This window comes from Mesoplodon mirus (assembly GCF_964341445.2).
Source record: "Mesoplodon mirus genome assembly, chromosome: 17".
Lineage (NCBI taxonomy): Eukaryota > Metazoa > Chordata > Mammalia > Artiodactyla > Ziphiidae > Mesoplodon > Mesoplodon mirus.
Genome location: NC_138993.1, coordinates 65,991,756 through 66,013,812, shown reverse-complemented (window position 1 = coordinate 66,013,812; position 22,057 = coordinate 65,991,756). Strand labels below are relative to the sequence as shown.

At 39.3% G+C, this 22,057-nt stretch overlaps 1 protein-coding gene across 4 annotated transcripts in view; it reads right to left on the bottom strand.

The window, feature by feature from the left end:
* Window positions 1-863: 863 nt before the first annotated feature.
* MBNL2 (muscleblind like splicing regulator 2) overlaps window positions 864-22,057 on the bottom strand; it is a 153,591-nt gene continuing 132,397 nt past the window's right edge. For 2 of the 4 annotated variants that reach the window (XM_082602403.1, XM_082602402.1), the window contains one exon: window positions 864-3,656. In XM_082602403.1, the coding sequence (XP_082458529.1) occupies window positions 3,642-3,656 (15 nt within the window). In that variant the 3' untranslated portion in view covers window positions 864-3,641. Of the gene's footprint in view, window positions 3,657-5,508; window positions 5,561-22,057 lie in introns of all 4 variants that reach the window. The other 2 variants (XM_082602401.1, XM_082602405.1) reach the window with 2 other exon arrangements.

Sequence of the window (22,057 nt, the reverse complement as noted above, 5' to 3'; positions counted from 1 at the left end):
CCTCGGCCCATAGAGGAGGTGACTTCTGCCAACCTCTGCATGAGAAGGACTGTTCCCACCTTCCCTGAGAAATATCATGGGCCCCAAAGGACAGAGAAAGGAGAAGACTGAGAAGGTGCCCCGCACCTCTCAGGAGGCCTCGCTTTGTTGAGCACCTGCCCTCAGGTGTGATGCTCAGCTCTTGTGCCCTCCTCAGTCCACCCAGCCAGGATGTCCACGTAGAACAGGTTTCATCATTCTGCTTCTATCTGCAGCCTAAGGTCTAAGACACGTTGCTCAATCAGGCTCTTACCTGAAAGCCTGTCTAATGGATTAATGGGCATTTTCTTGTCTGTTAATTAACTGCCGTTTTGTTCCCCATTTGGTTACTGATCTCTTCACATCTCTTCATATTCAGGCAGAATTCTGAACATGAGGGCTGAGTGATGGGATTTATTTTTATTTCTAATTTCAAAGAATACTAGAAGTAGTTCAAAAATGAGCCTTGTACAGGGCTTCCCTGGTGGCGCAGTGGTTGGGTGTCCGCCTGCCAATGCAGGGGACGCGGGTTTGTGCCCCGGTCGGGGAGGATCCCGTGTGCCGTGTGGCGGCTGGGCCCGTGGGCCGTGGCCGCTAAGCCTGCGCGTCCGGAGCCTGTGCTCCACGGCGGGAGAGGCCACAGCAGTGGGAGGCTCGCATACCACAAAAAAAAAAAAAAAAAAAAGATCCTTGTAAATTGTTTTTCTTACTGTTAAAAACCCCAAAACTCCAAAGCCTGCTCTTCTTTGAAGCTGCGAAATGTTATCTGTATGAACGTAAAAACCATTTGGTTTGGCTAATTATCAATCTGTCTCAACAACAAAAAAAAGGAGGATGACTAGAAATCCTTTTAAATGCTTCTTTTATTTCATTGGTTGTACATTGGGTGAGTGAACTGAATATTACAACCAAAACATAGAATTGATACAAATCAGACTCCTGTTTACACTGTAAGGTAATGAAGGAGGGAATTCTTTAAGTGTTACAGAAAGATTTAGTAGACATGTTACCAGTGATACGGCTCAAAGAATGTTTAGGTGAAGTGTTGTTATATCCTGAAAACCAAGAGTGAAATGTAGTTCCCATACAAGTGGTGAGTTCATCTCTTAACTACAGTATTTGTTGGATTGCTATCATCATGTCTTGGATATTGGTGATTTTGTTCTGTAATTAAACAAAGCATTTAAGATTTATTCATCATAGTCAGACTTCTGAATATAAACAAACTTTTGGCAAATAATATTTATACAGAAAAATAGTTTTAGATCCTCTCAAATCCCAGAATTATTCTATAAAATTACATTATAAATAAATAAAAAGCAAAATCTGTTGTACATATATTTGTACATCTATGCATTTGCCTTGCCTCCTCCTTATTGTAAATGGCATATTTATGACTCTTTGCATATTACAATCACAATTCTGGAAAATGGATATCATAGTAAAAATACAGTCTTCTATATTCGCTTGGGGGGTATAGGTGATGTTTTTGATGTTCCATTATTAAAGGGCTGAAAATAGTTGTGTGCTAAAAACTTTAAAAATCAAAATCATGAAACAAAAGAAAAAAAAGACAATGTTACAATAATTAGTCTACAAAAATATTTCAGTGATTCCCATAATTTACCTTTTAGTAATGTATACTATGTTTTCAATGAGTTTAAGTGAATTAACAAAGAAAAAAAGAAAAAAGAAAATAAGTTTGAATGTTTTAGGCAAGTTGTAGCATAACTACATTGTTATAGTTGAGAAAATTACAAATATCAATAATACATAAAGATGAAACTACCAAAGAAATACAAGTTAGATACAATACTTTCCCACAAATTAAAACAAATGCAACAATACAAGCACTATGTAAGATTACACTTAGAATGTGATTTTTTTTGATAGGGTTATCAGATCTACGATATAAGATAAATAGTCATTAGACTTTGACCAACATTAATTAACATGGCAGATTTCTTTTTCCTCAAACAAAAATGATATGGTTGGTGCATCTAGTTTTCAGAACAGGCGGTGGTGCCAAAATTTAAAATATTTTACATTCAATCTCAAAAGTCAAAATACTTCAATCACTATTACGTTCACAAAGAAAATGGATGTTTTAAACAATTACACATAATAGTAATTCATAACAGCTGTTTCGTTTTTTAAACAATAATTTAAAAACTATGTAGGTACTGTATAGGCTATGTGCAACATATAAAATGTGAAATATGAAATATTTGGTACGATAGTGCTTAAAATAAACTTTAAAACAAACTTTCTGAACAAAATTTAAGTGTATCGCTATTACCTTGAAGATCAACCAAGTATTTAAAAAAGTAAACAACATTAAAATATGTTTCATCCATATATAGTATATATATATGTATGTGTATATATAATATGTATGTACTTGTATTAAAGTTTTTTATACTTTTGAGACATAAAATATGCTTTAAGGTGAAAGAATTAAAAGAACTATTTTTTTCCATGCTGTAGTCAGTTACAACCTTTTAATCCAACTTTTGAAATGCAAAACAGTAATGGATTTTTTTAAAAAGTGAAACTATCTACTTTTTGTTTACATAGTAATTTAGATTAAAGTCACAGTCAAATTTTCAGTGACTAAACTCAAACTTACTTAAATTAGAATATTATACAGATCTCCTCACCTACAGCTTCCTTGTTTGTCTAGGTTTTTAGTTCAGAAGAGTTATTCTGTAACAGGCAACCGGATGGTGAGTTTGAAAGACTAATCCTTTTGATTAGACTGTTGGCATGGGCCTCTCATTCTTGTCAAGCTGGATGAAGTCTGGCAAAATCTAGGCACTTCTACAAAGTCTCTCTTATAAAACAATTTTAAAAATATACTTGTAAAATAATACCTTCAAGACTTTGTTTGGTGGGGTATGAAGATCATACCGTGCAAAGTTTCTTTTTCAATCTAGTTAATGTTATTCTAGAATCACATGATTCAATGCGGCATCTCCAGGCAAACCAAATACCACACTTTGATGTGTCCCCAGTACTTGTGCTTGAATTTCCATTCCAATTTTAGACCTGCAGGACAGGTAACGGTTTTACTTCACTTCTCATCTTTGCTGCAGCATTCGTGTTGTCAAGAAGTGAAACATAGCTTTGATCCAGTAGGTAAATGAAATGACAGTAATTGAAGTTAGAATCGAACCTGCCCTTGGAATAGGTTTGTTTTTTTTTTTAAACTAATGCTAATTGTTTATTGCTAACTTTGAAATATTCTGAGTCAAAATGAGTAAATTGGTTGGACTTTCTGCATCAGCTATAGTTATGGAGATAAGACAATATTCCTAGGACAGAAACTATGTTTAGAAACCCTTTAAAAGTAAACTTTATCCTTTATGTCTTTAAACATCACAGCTGGTCTCAGGTAGTTAACTATCTTAGGTTGGAATATACTAAGCATACCATATTTAATACTCATATATGATATAGCAGCACTAGCTTCTTAGAGTTGTGGTCTGTCCAGAAGAACTAAATCTTTATTTAGCATGCAGTTTGTGGCAATTCTATTGAGGAGGAAACAGGATAGTATGTACAGTAACAATGTTTAGTTATTCTCAATGCAGATTCTTGGCATTCCATTCCGTTTCTGCTGATTATTTCAGAATTATCTGTTAAAGAAAAAGACAAGTGTGATTTAAACATCCTTCTTGAGGGAAGATAGCTAGTTTAAGTTTTACTCTTTGAAGATAGACATTTAAAAATAGGAAATTTCTGCAATTTCTCATAGTTTTGATGCAATTATAATTTTGCACAATCCCCACCCTTCATGCCGAAAATGTTTACACTTAAGCACTTCTGCTATGTGGCCACTGTAAAGAATGATGATTCAAATGCACAGTATTTTCTGTAAAACTGTGACTGCCTATATATGGGCATGCAGTGTGTTTAGACCTTAATCTCTTTTTTAAGTTTTGGCTTCATATCTCTTTATTATATGTTCAATTCTCATTCAAGTAATATTTGCTAATGTGATCAGGAAGTCTAATCAAAGGATTAGTTTGTACGTGAAAGGTTCTTTGTAAAGATTAAATACAAATATTTAAAAATGTGTAACAAATTAAGTAATACTTATCTATTAACTTGCATTTATAATTCAAAGATATGTTCCCATCAAAAGTAATTTTGTTCCCAAGATACAATAACAATTAGTTTCAAATTCAGGAACCGTTTAAATGTCCCATATTAAAGAAAAAAGAAGTAACATTCTAATAAAGCTGTTAAAACAGTCTTAATAATTCCAAAAGCACAGATAAAACTAAACTATCAAATGCAAGTTTGATATAAGTTCATTTCCAACTCCATAACTTTGCAAAGGACAGGGAGTTTGCCCTGTGGACCCAGTCAACTAAATGTCAAGCTTAAAAGCCAAGCTTTTGACACATTCTAACAAAAATATTTATTCTTTGTGCAATGCTTTGACCAAACCTTGTGCAATTAATAAACAAAATGTTTTTTTATTAAATAGCCAAGAGTCTTTGTTTTCGAAATAACCAGTAAATATTCTTTATGGTCAAGGTCAGCCAATATTCCTACACACTGGGATCCAATTCCCAATAAAAGCCTCATTTCTACAAGTATGATTTCTTATCGCATTATGTTAGTATTTAAACATGTGGATATTTTTTACGTTAAGTGGGTATTTCTGCAGTTAATATAAAACAGTTTTAGTACGTACACTTAATTTCTCCCGTGAAATAAATATGAGTATGCTTTATTTTATTGGAATATACAGATATGTATGGAATTGATAAAAATAGAGGAAGAATTCATGTATGTTAAATATTTATACTAAATGGAAACTCAAAATTTTGGATAAGATCAGATCATTTTTTTGTTTTTCAAAAAGTTCTAGGAATTTAAAATTAATTGGGAAAAAATATCTCACATACTGATATACAAATAAAAATAATGAGATATAATGGTTTATATCTAAATATTATCATACTGTTTTTGAACAGTCATTGCAAATAGCTAACATTCAAATTCTTCAGATGGCTCTATTATAGCTTCATTTTTAGATTTAGATATTTGATTATTAAATAGGAATTATTCTATTTCATCCCTTAGCTTCAATCTTGTCTGTAAGTTTTCCAAATAAGAATGTTCCCTAGGACATCAGATCATGTTTTTCTTTTTTCTTTCTTTTCACTTTAGCAGAAGTCTCTCTAAAATATTTATGGAAAACAAACTTGCAATTTCTTAAATTGATATATATAATAATATATGTTTTAGAGCATATTCACATTCTTGCTTATTAACTGAAATGAAAATGCCATATAGGATGAAAATTCCCAACCACCTGGAAAGAAAAAGTATCCTACAGAGAGCCCAGCAATGGGCAAATCTGTATTACAGAAATTAGTTACAATGCTTCGGACTTGAATTTGACAAACAGACGTGTTCGACCACCCAGATGTAATTGAACTGTAAATCAGCCCTGAAGTTAACTAAAAGCATTACCTGGGCTCACCCAGACTGCTTTGCCCCTCTGCCTCAGCCTACACACCATCCGCTGTATGGATAAAGTCATAAATAAAAATGACCTCTGGTACTACTGAACTCTCAGCCGCACTGCTTCCTGGCATCTAGGCCAGAAAACTCTGGCCATACCCTGGTCTATGTGTTGGGCTATCTTGAGGACTGTATGTGTGATGTTAAAAAATGAATTACACCCCCGCCAGCTGTGCGCTTCAAGAGGTTTAAGAGATTTGATCTTAGATGGTAGGAAAGCTATGGGTGTTTTTTGGTGGTAGCATTTTTCTCAAAAATACCGTTTGATTATTAAATTTTTTCCTGAGAAATATAGCTTGTTGGTACAGTCTGAATTAAGTGTACTCTGGGGTGAAATACGTTTTGGAAGTAGAGACAGATCAGGAATGCAGATGAGGACCAGTTACCAACTGAGAGCCTCTTGATCACTCCTGCCCCTTTGATCGCTGCTTCTGATGTTAGAACGCACATGATATTACAGGTCTTAGGGCCCACGGGGAGGGGAGGACAGTTTCCAGCAGGAAGGAACCTCTGGAGGGAAGAGGAGGGCCAAGTGGGCGTGTGTCAAGCGGGAAGGGTGTGGAGAAGCTGTTTTGAGGGAAAGAGGGCTCTTCTGTCTAGTTTTTGATACGGCTTTTCTTTAGTCAGATTATATTTTTAATTCACATCAAAAAACCATAATTTCAAATAAGATGAATAGGTAATCTTGTGTTTCCCTCTTGCTTCTCTTTGGAGATTCTCTTCCACACCAATTCAGTATGAACATATAAAATAGGTTCTATATATGAAAACTTCTTCAGCCTCTATTGTAATTTCAATGGCCAGGAGGATCAAAAGCTTCAGGAGGTACCTGAATATTTCAATATAGACACAAAACATATATTCCTAAAAGAACAGGCTTACATGTGGTCCCAGAACATGGGCTCCAAGTCTGATATTGACAAGTCCTAGTCCTGAGCTGGTCTATTTTTAAAAAATGGTTAATTAAACCACAGTTCACCAAAGTGACCTCTATAGACTGGCTGTCAGTGGCATCCTTCCTGCCCTGCACTCATCAAAACTGAGGCTGAGGGGCCTCCCTGGTGGCGCAGTGGTTGAGAGTCCGCCTGCCGATGCAGGGGATACGGGTTCGTGCCCCGGTCTGGGAGGATCCCATATGCCGCGGAGCGGCTGGGCCCGTGAGCCATGGCCGCTGGGCCTGTGCATCCGGAGCCTGTGCTCTGCAACGGGAGAGGCCACAACAGTGAGAGGCCCGCATACCGCAAAAAAAAAAAAAAAAAAAAAAAAAACAAAACTGAGGCTGATATCTAAAATTCCTTCCTCAACCTCCAGGCACTGCAGCCCATGCTTTTTTGGAAAGGTCAATGGAAAACTCCCCTGGGGACTGCTAGCATATGTAGAGGTCAGAGAAATAGCTACTACACTAGGTCCCCTAAAAGTCCCCTTCCTGAAGCATCGTTATTGTCTCTGTTTTAATTTTAATAGATACTCCCCTGATTTTCCAGGAGGTACTAAGAAATTTTTATCAAAGCCTTAAGAGCTATGTCAGTATTGCCAGTCATATTTCACAGACCTGGAAAAGGCAGCATGAACAGTGTCAGCTGGCTTGCACAATATACCAAGTACTTGTGCAAACCAGCATGAGCTTAGAGATGTCAGCTCACTCTGCTCCCTGGCATGGGAATCCCCTCCAGGGTGTAGTGACGGTCTGCAATGGGACCAGGAGACAGTGATTCCAAAGAGCAGGGCTGTGCCTCTCAGGGTGCCAGTGGAGGTCAGTGCTCAGAACCCGTCTGGGAGCTTGGGAATCGGGGAAAGGCGAGGCCATGGGGTAGGGCCTAAAGCAAACAGAGCCTGGAGCACTGGATGAGAGGCAGCAATGACTGTGTGCAAGAACCAGGTGCATAGCAATTGCTGATGGACCTGTGGGCTGCTAGGCTCCCTGCTAAGTCATCCCTGCCTGGGTGGTCAACCACATCCTACCCTAGGCCTCCTCCAGACGGATGCTGCAAACATGTCTGCTTATGACAGCAGAACCCCCTACCCAATCAGAGTTCCACTGCTTCACCTTCTAAGGAGCCCTGGCAAGCTGTATCATAGGAAAGAAATTGAATACACTGAACAAGTTGTATTTCTATTCATCTCTCTGATAGACTAGTCCCTCAAATAAGAATTATTTTCTATAACAGAATCATGATGAAGATGGGGATTAAATTATTAAAATAAGATTCTAGCTAACCTTTTATTGGTAAATCAAAATCTTGAACTGAAAGCATTATTTTCAATTTCTTTTTCCACTCAAAGGAGAACACACAAAAACGAGAATAGCTGATGCCCACCAAATCGGTGATTCTGTTTTTAAGACAAAGACACACTTGATCTCAAAAAATGACTGCGTTCATAAATCTTCAGCGGACCCTCTAGTTTTAACAAGAGTGTCTGCAGGCAAAAATATCAGTTGGCTGCGACAGAGTCTACCAAGCAATGAACATCTCCTTCAGGTGGTTGGATTTAAGAATGTAAAGATTCTGCTTAATCCACATGGGTAAATTATTCCCATATGAGCCCAGGACACAATGAGTCTCATTTTTATTTACTGAAGACAAAATATGAATGGCCCCAAAGAACATCAGATGGGTTGCTTCCCCACCAAATGTGTTATGAGCAGCCATTTAATAACCCCTGCATCCCCAGTGAAATGCCTACCGTTGACTCACACTGCAATGGCAGTCAAGGTCATCGCAAAGAGGACCGGGTTAGGCACTGCCTGAATACTAAGCCTACTGGGGCCAGGCAGGAAATGTGCATAAGTGGGTGGATCAGCCTGGAAGTGTGGCAGATGGAAGGGCCCGTGCCTAGAAGGAATGGAGCAGCAGGTACTCAGCTCCAGCCACCTGTCACCTGCAGAAGCCTGGGCTCTATAGTGCCTGACCTTTCCATCTGCCAAAAGAAGCTGGAAATTCAGCTGCTGATTCACATTATGGAAAACAACTCTGTATGGGTCAGATATATCTTTGGGCTGAATTCAGCTATGAGCTGCCAGTTTGTGTTCTCCTTGAGCCTTACTTTCTTGAAGGAGATATCCACTAAGCCTGGATTGCTAGCTTCCTGAGCCAGGCAGTAGCCAAGGCTGAAGGCATCATCCAGGGAGGCAGTGCTGGTGATGGTGGGCAGGGTCAAGAGAGCAGGTCTAATGGGGAGTTCATCCTGCAACTTTCAGACATTTGGCTTTCACCCAAAGGAATAGGGTACTTGACCCACCGGTACCTTCTACCTAAGAAGAAATTACTGACCCTCCCTTGACTGATTCACCAGATATGAAATATACATGTTGCCTTATCTTTTCCAAGATGATGATGGATTCAGAATGAGCCATCCATGTGCCCTTACCTTTGGTGTGCACTTGAAAAAGAGCCGACCAGAGTGAGAAATGCACTTGGTTGAAAGCAAAATAGTCTGTGCAGAGGCTGAAACACTGAACTTGAAAGCATGAATACCACGAACTCAACAGCGGAACTAACTAGCGCTCATGCAAGAGGGTTCAAAGAAGACAAATCAACATATAATTTCCTCAGTGCTTCACAGGTATCAAGTATTAATACTTTCTGAGTTTTCTACCTTGTGGCTGATCTCCAGGAAATGTACCTATAAATAATTTTGGAAATTGTGAGCTTCTAGATGACTTCTAGACATGTTCGCACTTCTTATGTAAATGTGTTCATTGCAGACATTCAGAGATGTCAGATGAGTTATCCTTTAAAGTGTTAGTTCAGTAGTAAATTCAGTAAGAACTCTTACTGCTTGGCTTAAATGATAGAAAAAAAAAACATTTCAGTGAAAAGACCAACTGTTTCTAGGGATCCAAACCACGAGAAACAGTTAGAAAAGAGGGCTAATGAATGTTTTAGTTAAACATTCAATACTAACTGTCTTTGTAACGTTGAGTTTGGAGAGGTAGATATAATATACCTTATCAAATATCTGTGTGGCCTTGCTGAAATCTGAAGGAATCTCAGTGGATCTGCATACCACTAGCATAAGAGCTCAAGCACACATTTCCAAGTAGGGCTGTTGCATTAACTGGGTCCACAGTACAACCGAATTTCGTAAGGACAGGGGCACTGTCTCATTCCTCTTTAGATCCCTAGTAAAAAGGATGGGACTGGCTATATAGGAGGCACTTCTTAATTACTGGTTGCATGGATGGCTGAATAAGTAAGAACTTACCGAGGCATAATGCCGCAATGTTGGCATCTACAGAAGACCAACAGACCTCTCACAAGCAAGAGGTTGCAGTGGAGGCAGGAAAAGAACCCCTTGGAGAGTTTCCATCTCTTACCCTTTCAGAGCAGCTAAGGCTTCAGGAATATCCAAGAAAAAGAAACATTCATCCTCATCCCCCCACCCCATGTTCTATATAGATAAAAGGAAAAATATTACAGGCTGGGGGCACAATCACTCAGAGGATGGAAACATGACAGATAAACAAAAATGACCCCTGAAGAAAACTTCTGGACTTAGAATATTTCTTAGAAATCTCTTCGCATGGTGACAGGGACCTGTTTCCTCAGAAGGTAATTAAAGAAAGGGATGTTTCACTGTCTCCTTAAACAAAACTTATTATTAATCTAAAAATAGACAACTGGATGGAATTTCCTAAAAATATGACCAAGCTAAGGAGGCCAGCCTGTTGCTCACCATCCCAGTATCTTTGTCTTTATTCACAGTATTCTTCTTGTTCTGTCACTCATGTGGCTCTTCGCTACTTTCCACTGGCGTTCCTCCGTCCTCCAGGCCCTGCGTTATTTAATATTCTCTGCATCTTCTCCCTAGCCCTCCACACGTCTTCTCCATGGAAGCCTCTACTGTCTGAAATTCCCTGGTTTTGTCTGAGAGGTGAAACTTGTATTTTGGTTGAAGCAAACTATACAAAAGCAGAAAGACATTTGTACATCTTTGGCTGCCAGAGAATTCTGTACTTAATCCTAGGGTAGATTACTATAGATTAGCATACTATGAATTATTAACATCGAAAGCAAATGCCTTTGGTTTCTTGGTGGACATATGTTATCAGAGTAATTCTCATGATATGTGTTGATCAATGAACACTTTCAAGAACTTTGACTTATTTCATGCCTATTTGTAAATTTTGTTTTTGAAGATTTTTTTTGATGTGGACCTTTTTTAAAGTCTTTATTGAATTTGTTACAGTATTGCTTCTGTTTTCTGTTTTTGGTTTTTTGGCCGTGAGGCCTGTGGGATCTTAGCTCCCAGACCAGGGATTGAACCCGCACCCCCTGCATTGCAAGGCAAAGTCTTAGCCAGGGGACCACCAAGGAAGTCCCAGTATTTGTAAATTTTAATTGTATGAAAAGTTCAAAGATAATTAGAGGTGCATGAAAAGACCCTTTGAAAACCAGTCACGTTCATTATTTGAGCGGTATGTTTTTCCAGGGCAGGGCAGGGCAGGGTCTTCTGCCATATTTGACTTGTTTTTCAAGTGGAGTTTTATTTATACAGAAAAGGCATACACTGGGTTGTGGGAGAAAATTCTCAAGTGTGACAACCAGTTTCACTCTTGGGAAGAGTAACCTGAGGTTTGTGGGAAGGCCCACAATAGTTAGCAGCACTTAAAGAGTACTTCAGTCCAGATTATTGTTTTGCCTTCTGTCATTAATATAAAGTTTACACTTAAAACTCTAATTCTTCTATTTTCAATGACATATCACTTTGCTGATGACTCACGACTGTCTAATATTTTCCACTCTACGATATTTGAACAAAAAGATTTTTCAGATATACTTTCTAAGAATTATCATTTAAGATATTACTAACTGAGTTTTTGAATAAAAGGCAATAACACTGGCCTCATTGAAAATTACGGACGAGGGTCCACACTGGCAATTTATATTATCTGGATAAAATACATATATGGAACTTCTTGATTTGGGACTCTACACCTCAGATCATCTACAAATCCATACATCATTCATGGGTGACTCTTTCTCCAAAACGATATTTGTGAGGAAGAAAGGAAAGGCGTTTGAGAGGAGATTTTTTATTCCTCATGCTTCCCCTTGTCGCTATAGCAGTGTTGGAAAGAAAATCGCATTGAGGGGTGTTGTGTGCTCATTCAGGAAGAGAGGGGCTATGAGACCACGTTTGCTCTGCAGGTGCCGGAGCAGGTCAAAGTAAAACAAAATGCTAGATTGGAAGGGCCACACGACAGCCAGGAAAAAAGAAATTGGCAAATCAATTATAGCCTCCAAGGCAAATGAGAAAGAGGGTGGTGTGAATACATCTGGGGGCCACCCAGGACCAGGTTCCAGCGTTTATCTTCCTATTCATCCTCTGGCATTCTTGGCTCCACGCCGCACATCCCATTCCTACTCCACACACCTTCCCCAACAAACATTCCAATCACGCAATGAACCGTAGACTGTGGTTCCTCTACCCTCAGCTGGTGGAGAAGGTGAAGGACTTTCCTATCACACGCTGTCTGGGGCTTTGGGTTAAGCATATGCTTTTGGCATCTTTCTTGAATCCTAAAGATGTAGAAACATCCATGAACATGGTATTTAGCCTCTTTCATGCTGTGAGCACAATATTATCCTTGAGCAATGTCACCAGTTAAATAAACTGTTACAGGCCAGCCTGGGGACCTAACCATCAAATCCACCACTGTCTCCACAGGAAAATTACTTGAGTTCCAAACCAAGGGCAAAGGGAATTTTGAACAAACATTTTTAAAATTAGGGACTGTATGTATACTAAGGAAGGCTAAATTCCTCTAGTACATCAAGAAATAATATATAATAATTGGGCCACACTATTTAAAAATACTGTAAAATATTATAGAAAAGATAATAAGATATTTTTCTAAAAATATTAAGTTTAGAATATGTGCAGTGAGACATGGAGCAAGCAAGGCTGTCTGGGATTAGACAGTCTGCCCACATCTGAGGCTACTTCAGGGAAGGTGACCTCTGGACATGAAAGGAGAATCTAAGAAAACATTTTTTATACCTTTAAAAACCAGTTTATGCAGCGACTGAAAAGAAATTTCAAAAGCATTCCTTTAAACCTGTTTTTTTCAATATGGGGTTTTGCTCCCAGTAATAAATTGGAGAATCAGGCCAAGAAAAATCACAGAAGCAAGATCCTGCTGGATTCAACATTAAGTCCCCAATCCTGCTCAGCGCCCTGCTTTTGTATCCACTACCATTATGTTAGACTTAGGATCCTGGGCACATCTTGGCCGTAGTATTCATTTTAACAGTGGAGCAGAATGTATAATTCAGTCTGCTAAGAACTGGCTTTTAAGACACCAAAGGCAGAAAAGTAACCAAATGCTGGGATTCGGTAAAAAGAAGGGTAAGTTAATGTCATGTGCAGGATATGAAGTGTGTCTTTGTGTATTGTAGTCATCTTACACATTTCTCAAATTGATAGGATGACACTGCCATTTAAAAAATTTCCAGCAAAAGTAATTTTGTTTTGTTTTCTTCCTTTTTAGTTCTATGCCTGGGTGTTTGTGTATGTGTGTCAGAGAGTGAGAGGAAGATGAACAAAACCACTCAATGTGTGTAAAATAATGGTGCAAAGGAAAAATCCAAGAGAGTCCTGGAGTGGAATTTCGGAAGGCTTGTTTGTGCCACCAACCAGCTTTGTGACCCTTCTGGGCCTTAGTTTCTCACTCTGCTTGTTGGCGCCTCTGCAGTGTGGTGGCTAGTTAACCAGGTTGCCATCTGTCCTCCCTAATAACTCCTCAGAAAGTGCCCTAAATATCCTGGTATAATAGATGGCAAAATAGAAACCAAAGGAAGAAAGCCAGCTCCTCCATTCTCTCTTATTTCTCTATTACTAACTGTCCTCCCTCAGAGCTCAGTGCTTAGGCCCATTCTTTCAGCTTCTCTACTTTTTGAGATGATCCTTCTTATATAATAATTACTTTGACTGTAATTACTTACATGTTGGTTTATTGCCTGTCCCCTTGACAGTGTAAGAGCCACAAGAACAGGGACTGTTTTGTTCATTGCTGTATTCCCAGAATTTTGAATTTCACATGACACATAGTGGGCTCTTTATAACCATTTGTTGAGAAAAAGTATGAAGATGCATTGCACTGGGTTAACAGTGGGCTTTTGTTATGGCCTCAGAATAGACTCAGCTTCTAGCCTGCATGGTTCACTGAGGAAGAATTTGCATTTGCACTCAGTTACCTGTTTCATGAAAACAGAACTCTTAAAGGAAAACACAGCAACAATAAAGAATTTTGAATGTGAAAAGAATAATTTTATACTATGGATTAAAAGAAACAAAAACCTACGTATAAGTAGGCATCCTTCTTTCCAATCCTAATTCTTTCTTCTTTGGAGAAACGTCTACTCAGATCCTTCACCCAATTAAAATATTGTGGTAAAATAGGCAGAGCATAAAATTGGCCATTTTAACTATTTTTAAGTGTAAGTGGCATTAAGTACGCTCACACTATTGTGCAACTGTCGCCACCATCCATCTCCAGAACTCTTCATCATTCCAAACTGAAACTCTGTGCCCATTAAACAATAACTCCTTCTTCTCCTTTCTTGCCAATACTTAACCCCTCCTTCCTTCTTTCCCTCCCGTCCTTCTTTTTATCCTCCCCATTTTGGGCTTCACAATGGAATTTTCCTGTTTGCGTACCTGAATCGTCATCGATTCCTTGGGATACTTTGGAATCGAGCTCTATGGTTTTACCTACAACTGAATTAACCTCTAGTCACTCCTTTCACAGTTGCCTCCTCCAGGCTTCCCAAGACATTCCTTCTCAAGTAGAACGAATCAAGTAGTGATGTTCGTTTAACCTGAGATATATATGAGGGTAAGGTTCTGTGAAAACAGTAGAGAAAAACAGTATCTCTCTTTTAAAATTATCGTTTAGAAAAAAAAGAGTCCTGGATGAAAGGACTCCTCCTGGTAGACTCTTCTTTTACAGAAGTTTCTTGCCAGTTTACCACCCTTGGAAGGGTGAAATGGTGCCCTCATTCATCTACTTTCTAGCTCTTGTTTACTGGACTGAAATTTGAATTTCCTTGTTGGTCTCATCAACTAACCATATTTTCAGACATTTCTGATATCAAACTTGGATTTTAAAAAGGTTTGCTTCTACTGGAACTTTCTTCTTAAATGGTGAAAACTTTGTAAACCAGTAGTTAAACTCAGTAGTTAGCAGTTTTTAAGGGAACCATATAAAGAACTTCACCCCAGTCCTACACTGACCATAAGCTCCAATCTAATTCAAATATGGTGGACACACAAGAGAACAGGATTTGGAGATCCGTGAACCTGAGTTCTAAATCTGTCCAGTCACTTCCAACCTGCTTGAATTTTAAGCACATTATTCTTTAAAATTTGCTCTCCTCTGGAAAATGGATGAGACACTACACAGAGTTCTACTGAAATGTTAAATTAAATAATGTATATAAAGTGTCTGATATGTAGTAGTGTTTTTTGATAAATGTTGGTTCCCTTCCCTTGGTCTATTTATTTGAAAATTCATAATCCTCAATAAAATTTGGTTTCAGCTTCTACTTAAATAGGCATTCAAATAATAATTTTGTGCATATAAGTATTATATGATCTGTATGACACTCCATATGTGTTGATAATAGATTTGATTTTGATGAGATTAGGATTTTCTAAAATGTCAAATGCACTTCCCTTTCTGTATATGTATATCTTGACCTGTCACTGACAACTAAATAAATATAGGCTGAACTTCTTTATTGTTCATGAAAGTCTTGACTGTCATTCATATTAACCATTTTTCAAACTAAAATCTTTTATTATAAAAGCATCAACATCCAGTACCATACAGTGATCAAAGTCTACTGCAATAGAAAGTTACATCCCTGGTGGTCCAGTGGTTAAGACTCCACGCTTCCACTGCAGGGGGCACGAGTTCAATCCCTGGTCTGGGAAGTTCCACATGCCACGGGGTGTGGCCAAATAGATAAATTAATTAATTAAATTAAATAATAAAGAAAAAATCCAGTTTAAAAAAAAGTTACATCCCATGGGAGGCAGCATCTCCCACTCTTTAAATTTAGATCCAGTTCATATGGGGAGGGGGAAGGGTAAGCTGTGACAAAGCGAAAGAGAGGCATGGACATATATACACTACCAAACGTGGGGTAGATAGATGGTGGGAAGCGGCCGCATGGCACAGGGAGATCAGCTCGGTGCTTTGTGACCGCCTGGAGGGGTGGGATGGGGAGGGTGGGAGGGAGGGAGATGCATGAGGGAAGGGATGTGGGAACAGATGTATGTGTATGACTGATTCACTTTGTTATAAAGCAGAAACTAATAAAAAATTAAAAAAAAAATTTAGATCCAGTTCAAACCCAGCTTCTAGACCTAATAACTGTGTTACCATGGGTAAGTGATTCAACATCGTTTATTCTTAGTATTCCTCTTCTCTGTAATGGGAATCAAACGTTGTCCCTAATGCATAAGTTGTTGTGAGCCTTAGATAATGTAATTAACAAGTGCTTGGTGGTAGTAAGCAGATGCTCCTGTTATCCTGTGGTAATAATTCACTGATTTTAATTTACTAGGCTATGCCACAAAACATGAATATGAATATTTTGACAAGGTATAGCATTTACTAATAATTCTTAGATCACTGGGCTTAGAGCAAACCACTATTTATGGCTGCTTCTGCACACCCAGTCTTGTCTAATAAACATCCATACTTCAATTTTCAAACCTTCACCTCTTCTCAGATAGGTTCACATAACCAGCAGGAAAAATGAGGGGACTTAGGTTATGAGTTTATGTTAAAAAAAAAAAAAGAAAGCAATTCTTAAACACAGTTTTCCAAGGCAAAGGAATACAGTGGGGTTTTCTTCTCATTCTTCACACACACCTTAGATCTCCCTATTTTAACTTCTTTCCTCATTCAAGGCCATCCTTAATGTTACAGGGGTCAGAGAAGACCAAAGAAAAGAAGATGAACAATAGAAATTGATTCAAGCAATTCCTTTTCCCCTGGATCTTCATAACTAAAGTGGTTCTCTGGCCCTTTCAAATATATCGGGATAACAATGACAAGAATTGAAAGGATGACTAATGGAAGAGTTATGAACAATATTTTGAGAAAAAGAAGGAATTGAGTTTAACATCCTTGGGTATCTTTTTGATTCCTCCAAAACCTTTCTAAGTTTTAAGGAGGAAGAAAATCTATTGACTGTTCAAAAAAATGTATAGCTAGCATATTCATGCTGGATTGTGGTTTGAGGGAGGGAAAAAGGACTAAGCATGGTGTTAGGAGATCAGTTTCTAATCCCTTATGTAACCTTGAATGAGTCACTTAACCATTGTAGGTCCTTTTCCTCATTATAAAATGGAAGGTTAGGAGCTTGGGGGAGGTTGTATATCTGGTTTTGCTACTTAATAGATGACCTTGCACAAGTTTCTCAGCTTCTCAAAACTGCAGTTTCCTTATCTGTATATTAGGGAGAAGAATATTTCCTTACAGGGCCATTTTGGGTTTTAATGAGATAATTCGAATAAAAGCTTAGCATGATGTCTGGCACTTGGTAAGAGCTTACTAACGGAGAGATGCCTGCATTATCTTTGTGCTGTCTGTATGCTCTATAGTACTTTGGGGTCCCTTTAATGATCATTTAAAGCACTTTCTCAGGAAGGCAGTGTGGTGAAAGGGAAAAAACACTACCCTAGGCAGGACACAGACAGTTGGGTTCTAGTCCTGGTTCTCTTATTATTTATGTGACTTGGGTAAGCCACCTTACTGATCTGGGGTCTTGTTCCAATTTATAATGTAACTTGCATCATCATTTCCCTTCTCTCTTATTGTAGAAGTATGGCATGGTTGTAGTCAGTTTGCTCTTATGACTTATCGCCTTTCATAACTTTGATGTAGTTAATGCAGGTCTTGGGTCAGACCTTCAGTGCCTGAGGCAACAGTGACTATGGGAAAATGGGTGACATTTTACAGCATTCAGCTTAATGATGCTGCTTCCAGAAATGCATTGTGGTGAATACTGAAAAGTGTCTGTATTTGATTGTAGGAAGCTCATCGACATAAACTCTGAGAACTTTGGAAACTCCAGAGCAAGGAAAGTGATGATAATACTATAAATTGATCACTGAGAGTTAAAACAGACAGACCAAAGGTTTCAGCATATTAGATGTGATGCCGAGGCATGATGGAGTCTAAGTGCTAGACTAGCTGTAGTTTTTCATAAACCAGTGTCAGAAAATACCAGTCAACAAATTTCTCCTTTATAGTACAAATAAAAGTGAAGAAGTGTCAACAGGAGCCATTCTATTTGTGTAAGTCATCGGGAGAAATGTCTTGTAGAAGGTTGATGTGGTGGTGAGCAGAGAGCTGGTGAATCCACAGGTACTATAGAAACTGGCAAGAGCCACTGAGAGAGTAAAGGATCAAAATGCCTCCCTGAAGTTTCTTGATTTTCTTAGTTACAGTCTGTCCTGCTTCATATCTTCAGGTTCTGAATTCATGGATTCAACCAACCACGGATAGAAAATATTTGAAAAAAAAAATTCCAGAAAGTTCCAAAAAATAAAACTTGAATTTGTCATGCGCTGGCAGCTATTTACATAGCATTTACATTGTCTTAAGTAATGTAGAGATGATTTAAAGTATAAGAGAGGATGTGCGTAGGTTATATGCAAATGTGCCATTTTATGTAAGGGACTTGAGCATCCATGGATTTTGGTATCACTCGGGGTCCTGGAACCAATGCCCCACAGATACTGAGGGACGAATGTATTCATCCTCCCCTCCCCACATTCTCTCTTTTCTCTCTATCCCAGTTTTATCACTTCATCAACAAAGTAGATTCCTTACCAGTTACCCTGCGCCTGGCCTATCCCAGCTCACACCTACCCACTCACTTCCGGTAGATGAGTGTTTGCAAGTCTCTCGTTTCGCATTTTGCTGCCCTGCCCTCAGCCTGCCTTTTGACCTCCTCAGTAACCTAACCTCTCCTCACCTGCTCAAGGAGATTTTCTAGTCCTGCCCACGTGTGTCTTCCCTTCACTCCCTCACTCACTGCGGTGTGGCCTTTAGTGCGTGTGAGCTACACTGTCCCCCCCCCCTTTAGATCTGATGTAGTAATAGCTGCTCCGTCTGCATCTTTTGTGGGATAAAGTCCGAAACTTATTCTGAAACTCCTATCTGAGCCGTGAAGGCTACTGGGGAAGAAGGTGGGATAAGGGGGAAGCATTGACCTCGGGGTCAGAGTCTTGAGGTCAAATGCAGGCCTTTCTACTGATTCTAGCCATGGCCACATCTGAGCCTTGATGTCTTCATATGTTAAAGAGTGAGAATAGGGCCCATCTGGTAGGGTTAAGTGTGAGAACACACGTAAAGCATGATGCTGGTGCATTTATAATGCCAGGCTCCTCGCCCCTTACCCCACCCCCAGCTCCACCCCTTACCCCACCCCAGCTCCACCCCTTACATTTCACTCTGGTCAGGAATGACCTCACCTGTTCCTTATCTAATTCCGACACATCCTTCAAGACCTGCCTCTGCATTTTTATACACAGTAGGGTGTATATGTTAGTCCCAAATTCCTAGTTTACTCCCCCCTCCCACTTAGGGGCAAGGCTCTGCTGTGGAGCTTACTTCCCATGCAATAATGTTTGAATCCTTGACTATTTCACTTTGTGACATTGTCTGATTGCCTCGCATCTCTTTGACTAGGCAGTTAACTCCTGGGTACCCTTAGCACCTCCCCACACTGGTGGCCTCTAGAATGTTCAGCAGACTCAGACAGGTCTGACCTTGGAAGCCACTGACTCCTGAGATGTGGCCCAGAGAGAACGCTGGAAGAGGCTGAGAGGCCAGACCTCACGCCAGTTTGTCTTTGACTCATCATGGCGTCATATCCAGTAACTGAATTGACAGTCAGGCCAGCTTTGTGTCAGGAGACGGCAAGGATCTCTCCTCTCCATCCACCCACACAGCAAGGCTGGCAACTTCCCCAAACATGCAGGTAGAAGTGTGGGAAGGCAGGCAGCAGTGGCAAAACTTGGGGAGATAGATGCCTATAGGTCAAAAATTTTCTCTGTTCATAGCAACTTTTTTTAAAAACGAGACCCCATTCATCTTTCAATCCTTGGCAATGGATCCAAATTCCTGCACTGTGCCTAGTCTCTCTTTCCTTACAAATCTAGAGCTGGAAATAAACACACATATAGGATGAACTGTATATTTATTCCTCTCAAAAGAGAAAACCTACAATTAGAAAAATGAGCATGATTTTATTATGGTCAACAAAAGCCAAAGTACTACTGGGAATATAACTTTTCAATCTAAAAAGATTCCCCCAAATTCCATCAAAATGCAAAAGAGGATGGGATTTGAAGTAAAATAAGTAGGACGATCCACCAGGCAGTCAAGTTCCACATAAGGACCCTTGACATTTTCTCTTCAACTGCACAAAATTGGAACTGATATTATGTCTTTAGGTGCTGTATACAAAAGAATTCTACCCAAGTTTCTCACCATGAGGTGTAAATTATTCATGAAAAATGAAAATGTACTAGATTGCAACACTTAACATAACTTAGCCTTTCCTTGGAGAATCTGCAAATACATATATTAATTAAACCTCATGGTAGTTCTGCAAAGCAGCTGCTTCTGAGGCAGGAAAATAAGAGGCCTTTTTTCTTCTTATTTTCTGCTTTCTTGAAGAGAAAAAATAATCTGCCTCTATATGGTTCTCACAGATCCAGCTCCACCTAAGACATACGGAGCGACCCTCCCACCTCTCCTCTCCACCTTAAATATCTTTTTTTTTTTTTCACCAGACTAGCAAGACTGGATTCCAGTGCCCCAGCCATGTTGCACCATGGAATTTAGACTCAAATTGCCAAGCAGCTTTAACCAATGGTGTTAACTGAATGCAAATGCTGCCATTTTTATTGTTTTGATTTTTTTTATTTGAAGAGATATACAGCAGGCTCCAGTTAATCTCCCTCTCTCCCCTCCTCTGTCCCTCCACCCCTCTTTCTCTACACACACACACACACACACACACACACACACACACACACACACTCCCTCTCTCCACAAAATATTTGATATGGCGATTCTGCCTCATTTGAGGCAACCAGATCCATTACTGAAACGGAACCTTCCTCTATAGTTAGAATGTCAGCACAAAGTTAGAGAAGGCCGAACAACGTTAGCAGTATTATAATGCTGAGATGGATGTCTCAGCCCGAGCACTATTTACGGGCCCTGGATTTGGACAGTTGCTGTCCAGGCCCTTTCAGAGCACAACATACTTGGGGCCCAGCTGCTTTCTGTCGACTGTTCTCAGGACCCAGCAAACTGCGAGAAAGGAGTGGTTCACAGTTTGATCATCCATACAGGGAGGCCAGTCGCTCTACTGTGTATCTCAGGGGAGGGAACTAACAGGGATCTATTCCTCCCACGCTGGAGCTTTGCAGAACCCATATTTTTCTTGTGAAAAAACACAGGCTCCAAATGGGTCAAGTGGTGAATAGTGGGGAATGTTTAATGCCTCCTACATTTGTCTGAATATAGTCCTAACAGATGGCTTTGAATAATAGATGTTTTAGAAAACTCTTTGAGATGAGAGATTAAGTAAAACATGACCTTACCTTTCTAGACTTCTTGGCTAGGATGGGGTGATTTACTGTAACTTTGTATATAGAAGTCCAAGAATCTATATACAAATAGCTTTGAAGTTGTGTTCATGTTTATATGTGAGAAATGAGTAAAATCTGATGCTCTTAAACTTTTCTCATCTCCCTTTAGTAATTTGTAGCAGGCCTGATAAAGCATAATATAGGTATCTGGTTGCATGTAATTATTTTGTCTGGTAAGATACAGTTGAAATTGTTATTATATATATATATATATATATACTAATCAGGTATGTCTGGAAAATGGGGATTTTCTGACTTACCAAATATCCCAATAAATGGAGGGCTAGGAATGTATAATATGTTATTAACTAATTTTCAATAAACTCTTCCTAAGGCCAGCTTTCTGTTGAATGGATTTAATCTTTGGAAGAGGATTCGGAAGATGTGATAAAACCTTGAGGTCATAATTAAACACCAATCAGCACTTTTTGAAGATGTAGTTAGTGTTGTTAACATATTGTCAGAATTATAATTGATTTCACCAGCTTTAAAGGCACTGCGTGGGATGCTCCATTAAACTATTCCTAATATCCAGTATGTAAGAATTTGCCTTCCTAGCAAGGACCCAGGACCCAGAATGAATCAGATGAATAACTGCCCTCCGCATCCACATAGCTCTAACTGCACACGTGGACAACGCGTATTCACTCCAAACCTGAAGGGACCCTTTCTTCCATGCAAAGGCCTGGGGGTGTTTGAGCTTTTGTGGCTCTGATGTCTCATTCGGGTAGGGAGTGGGGAGCCGCATATTAGGCGCAAGCGCCCTGGAGGCATTTGCCCAGGGAGTCCACCCAAAGGCCATCCT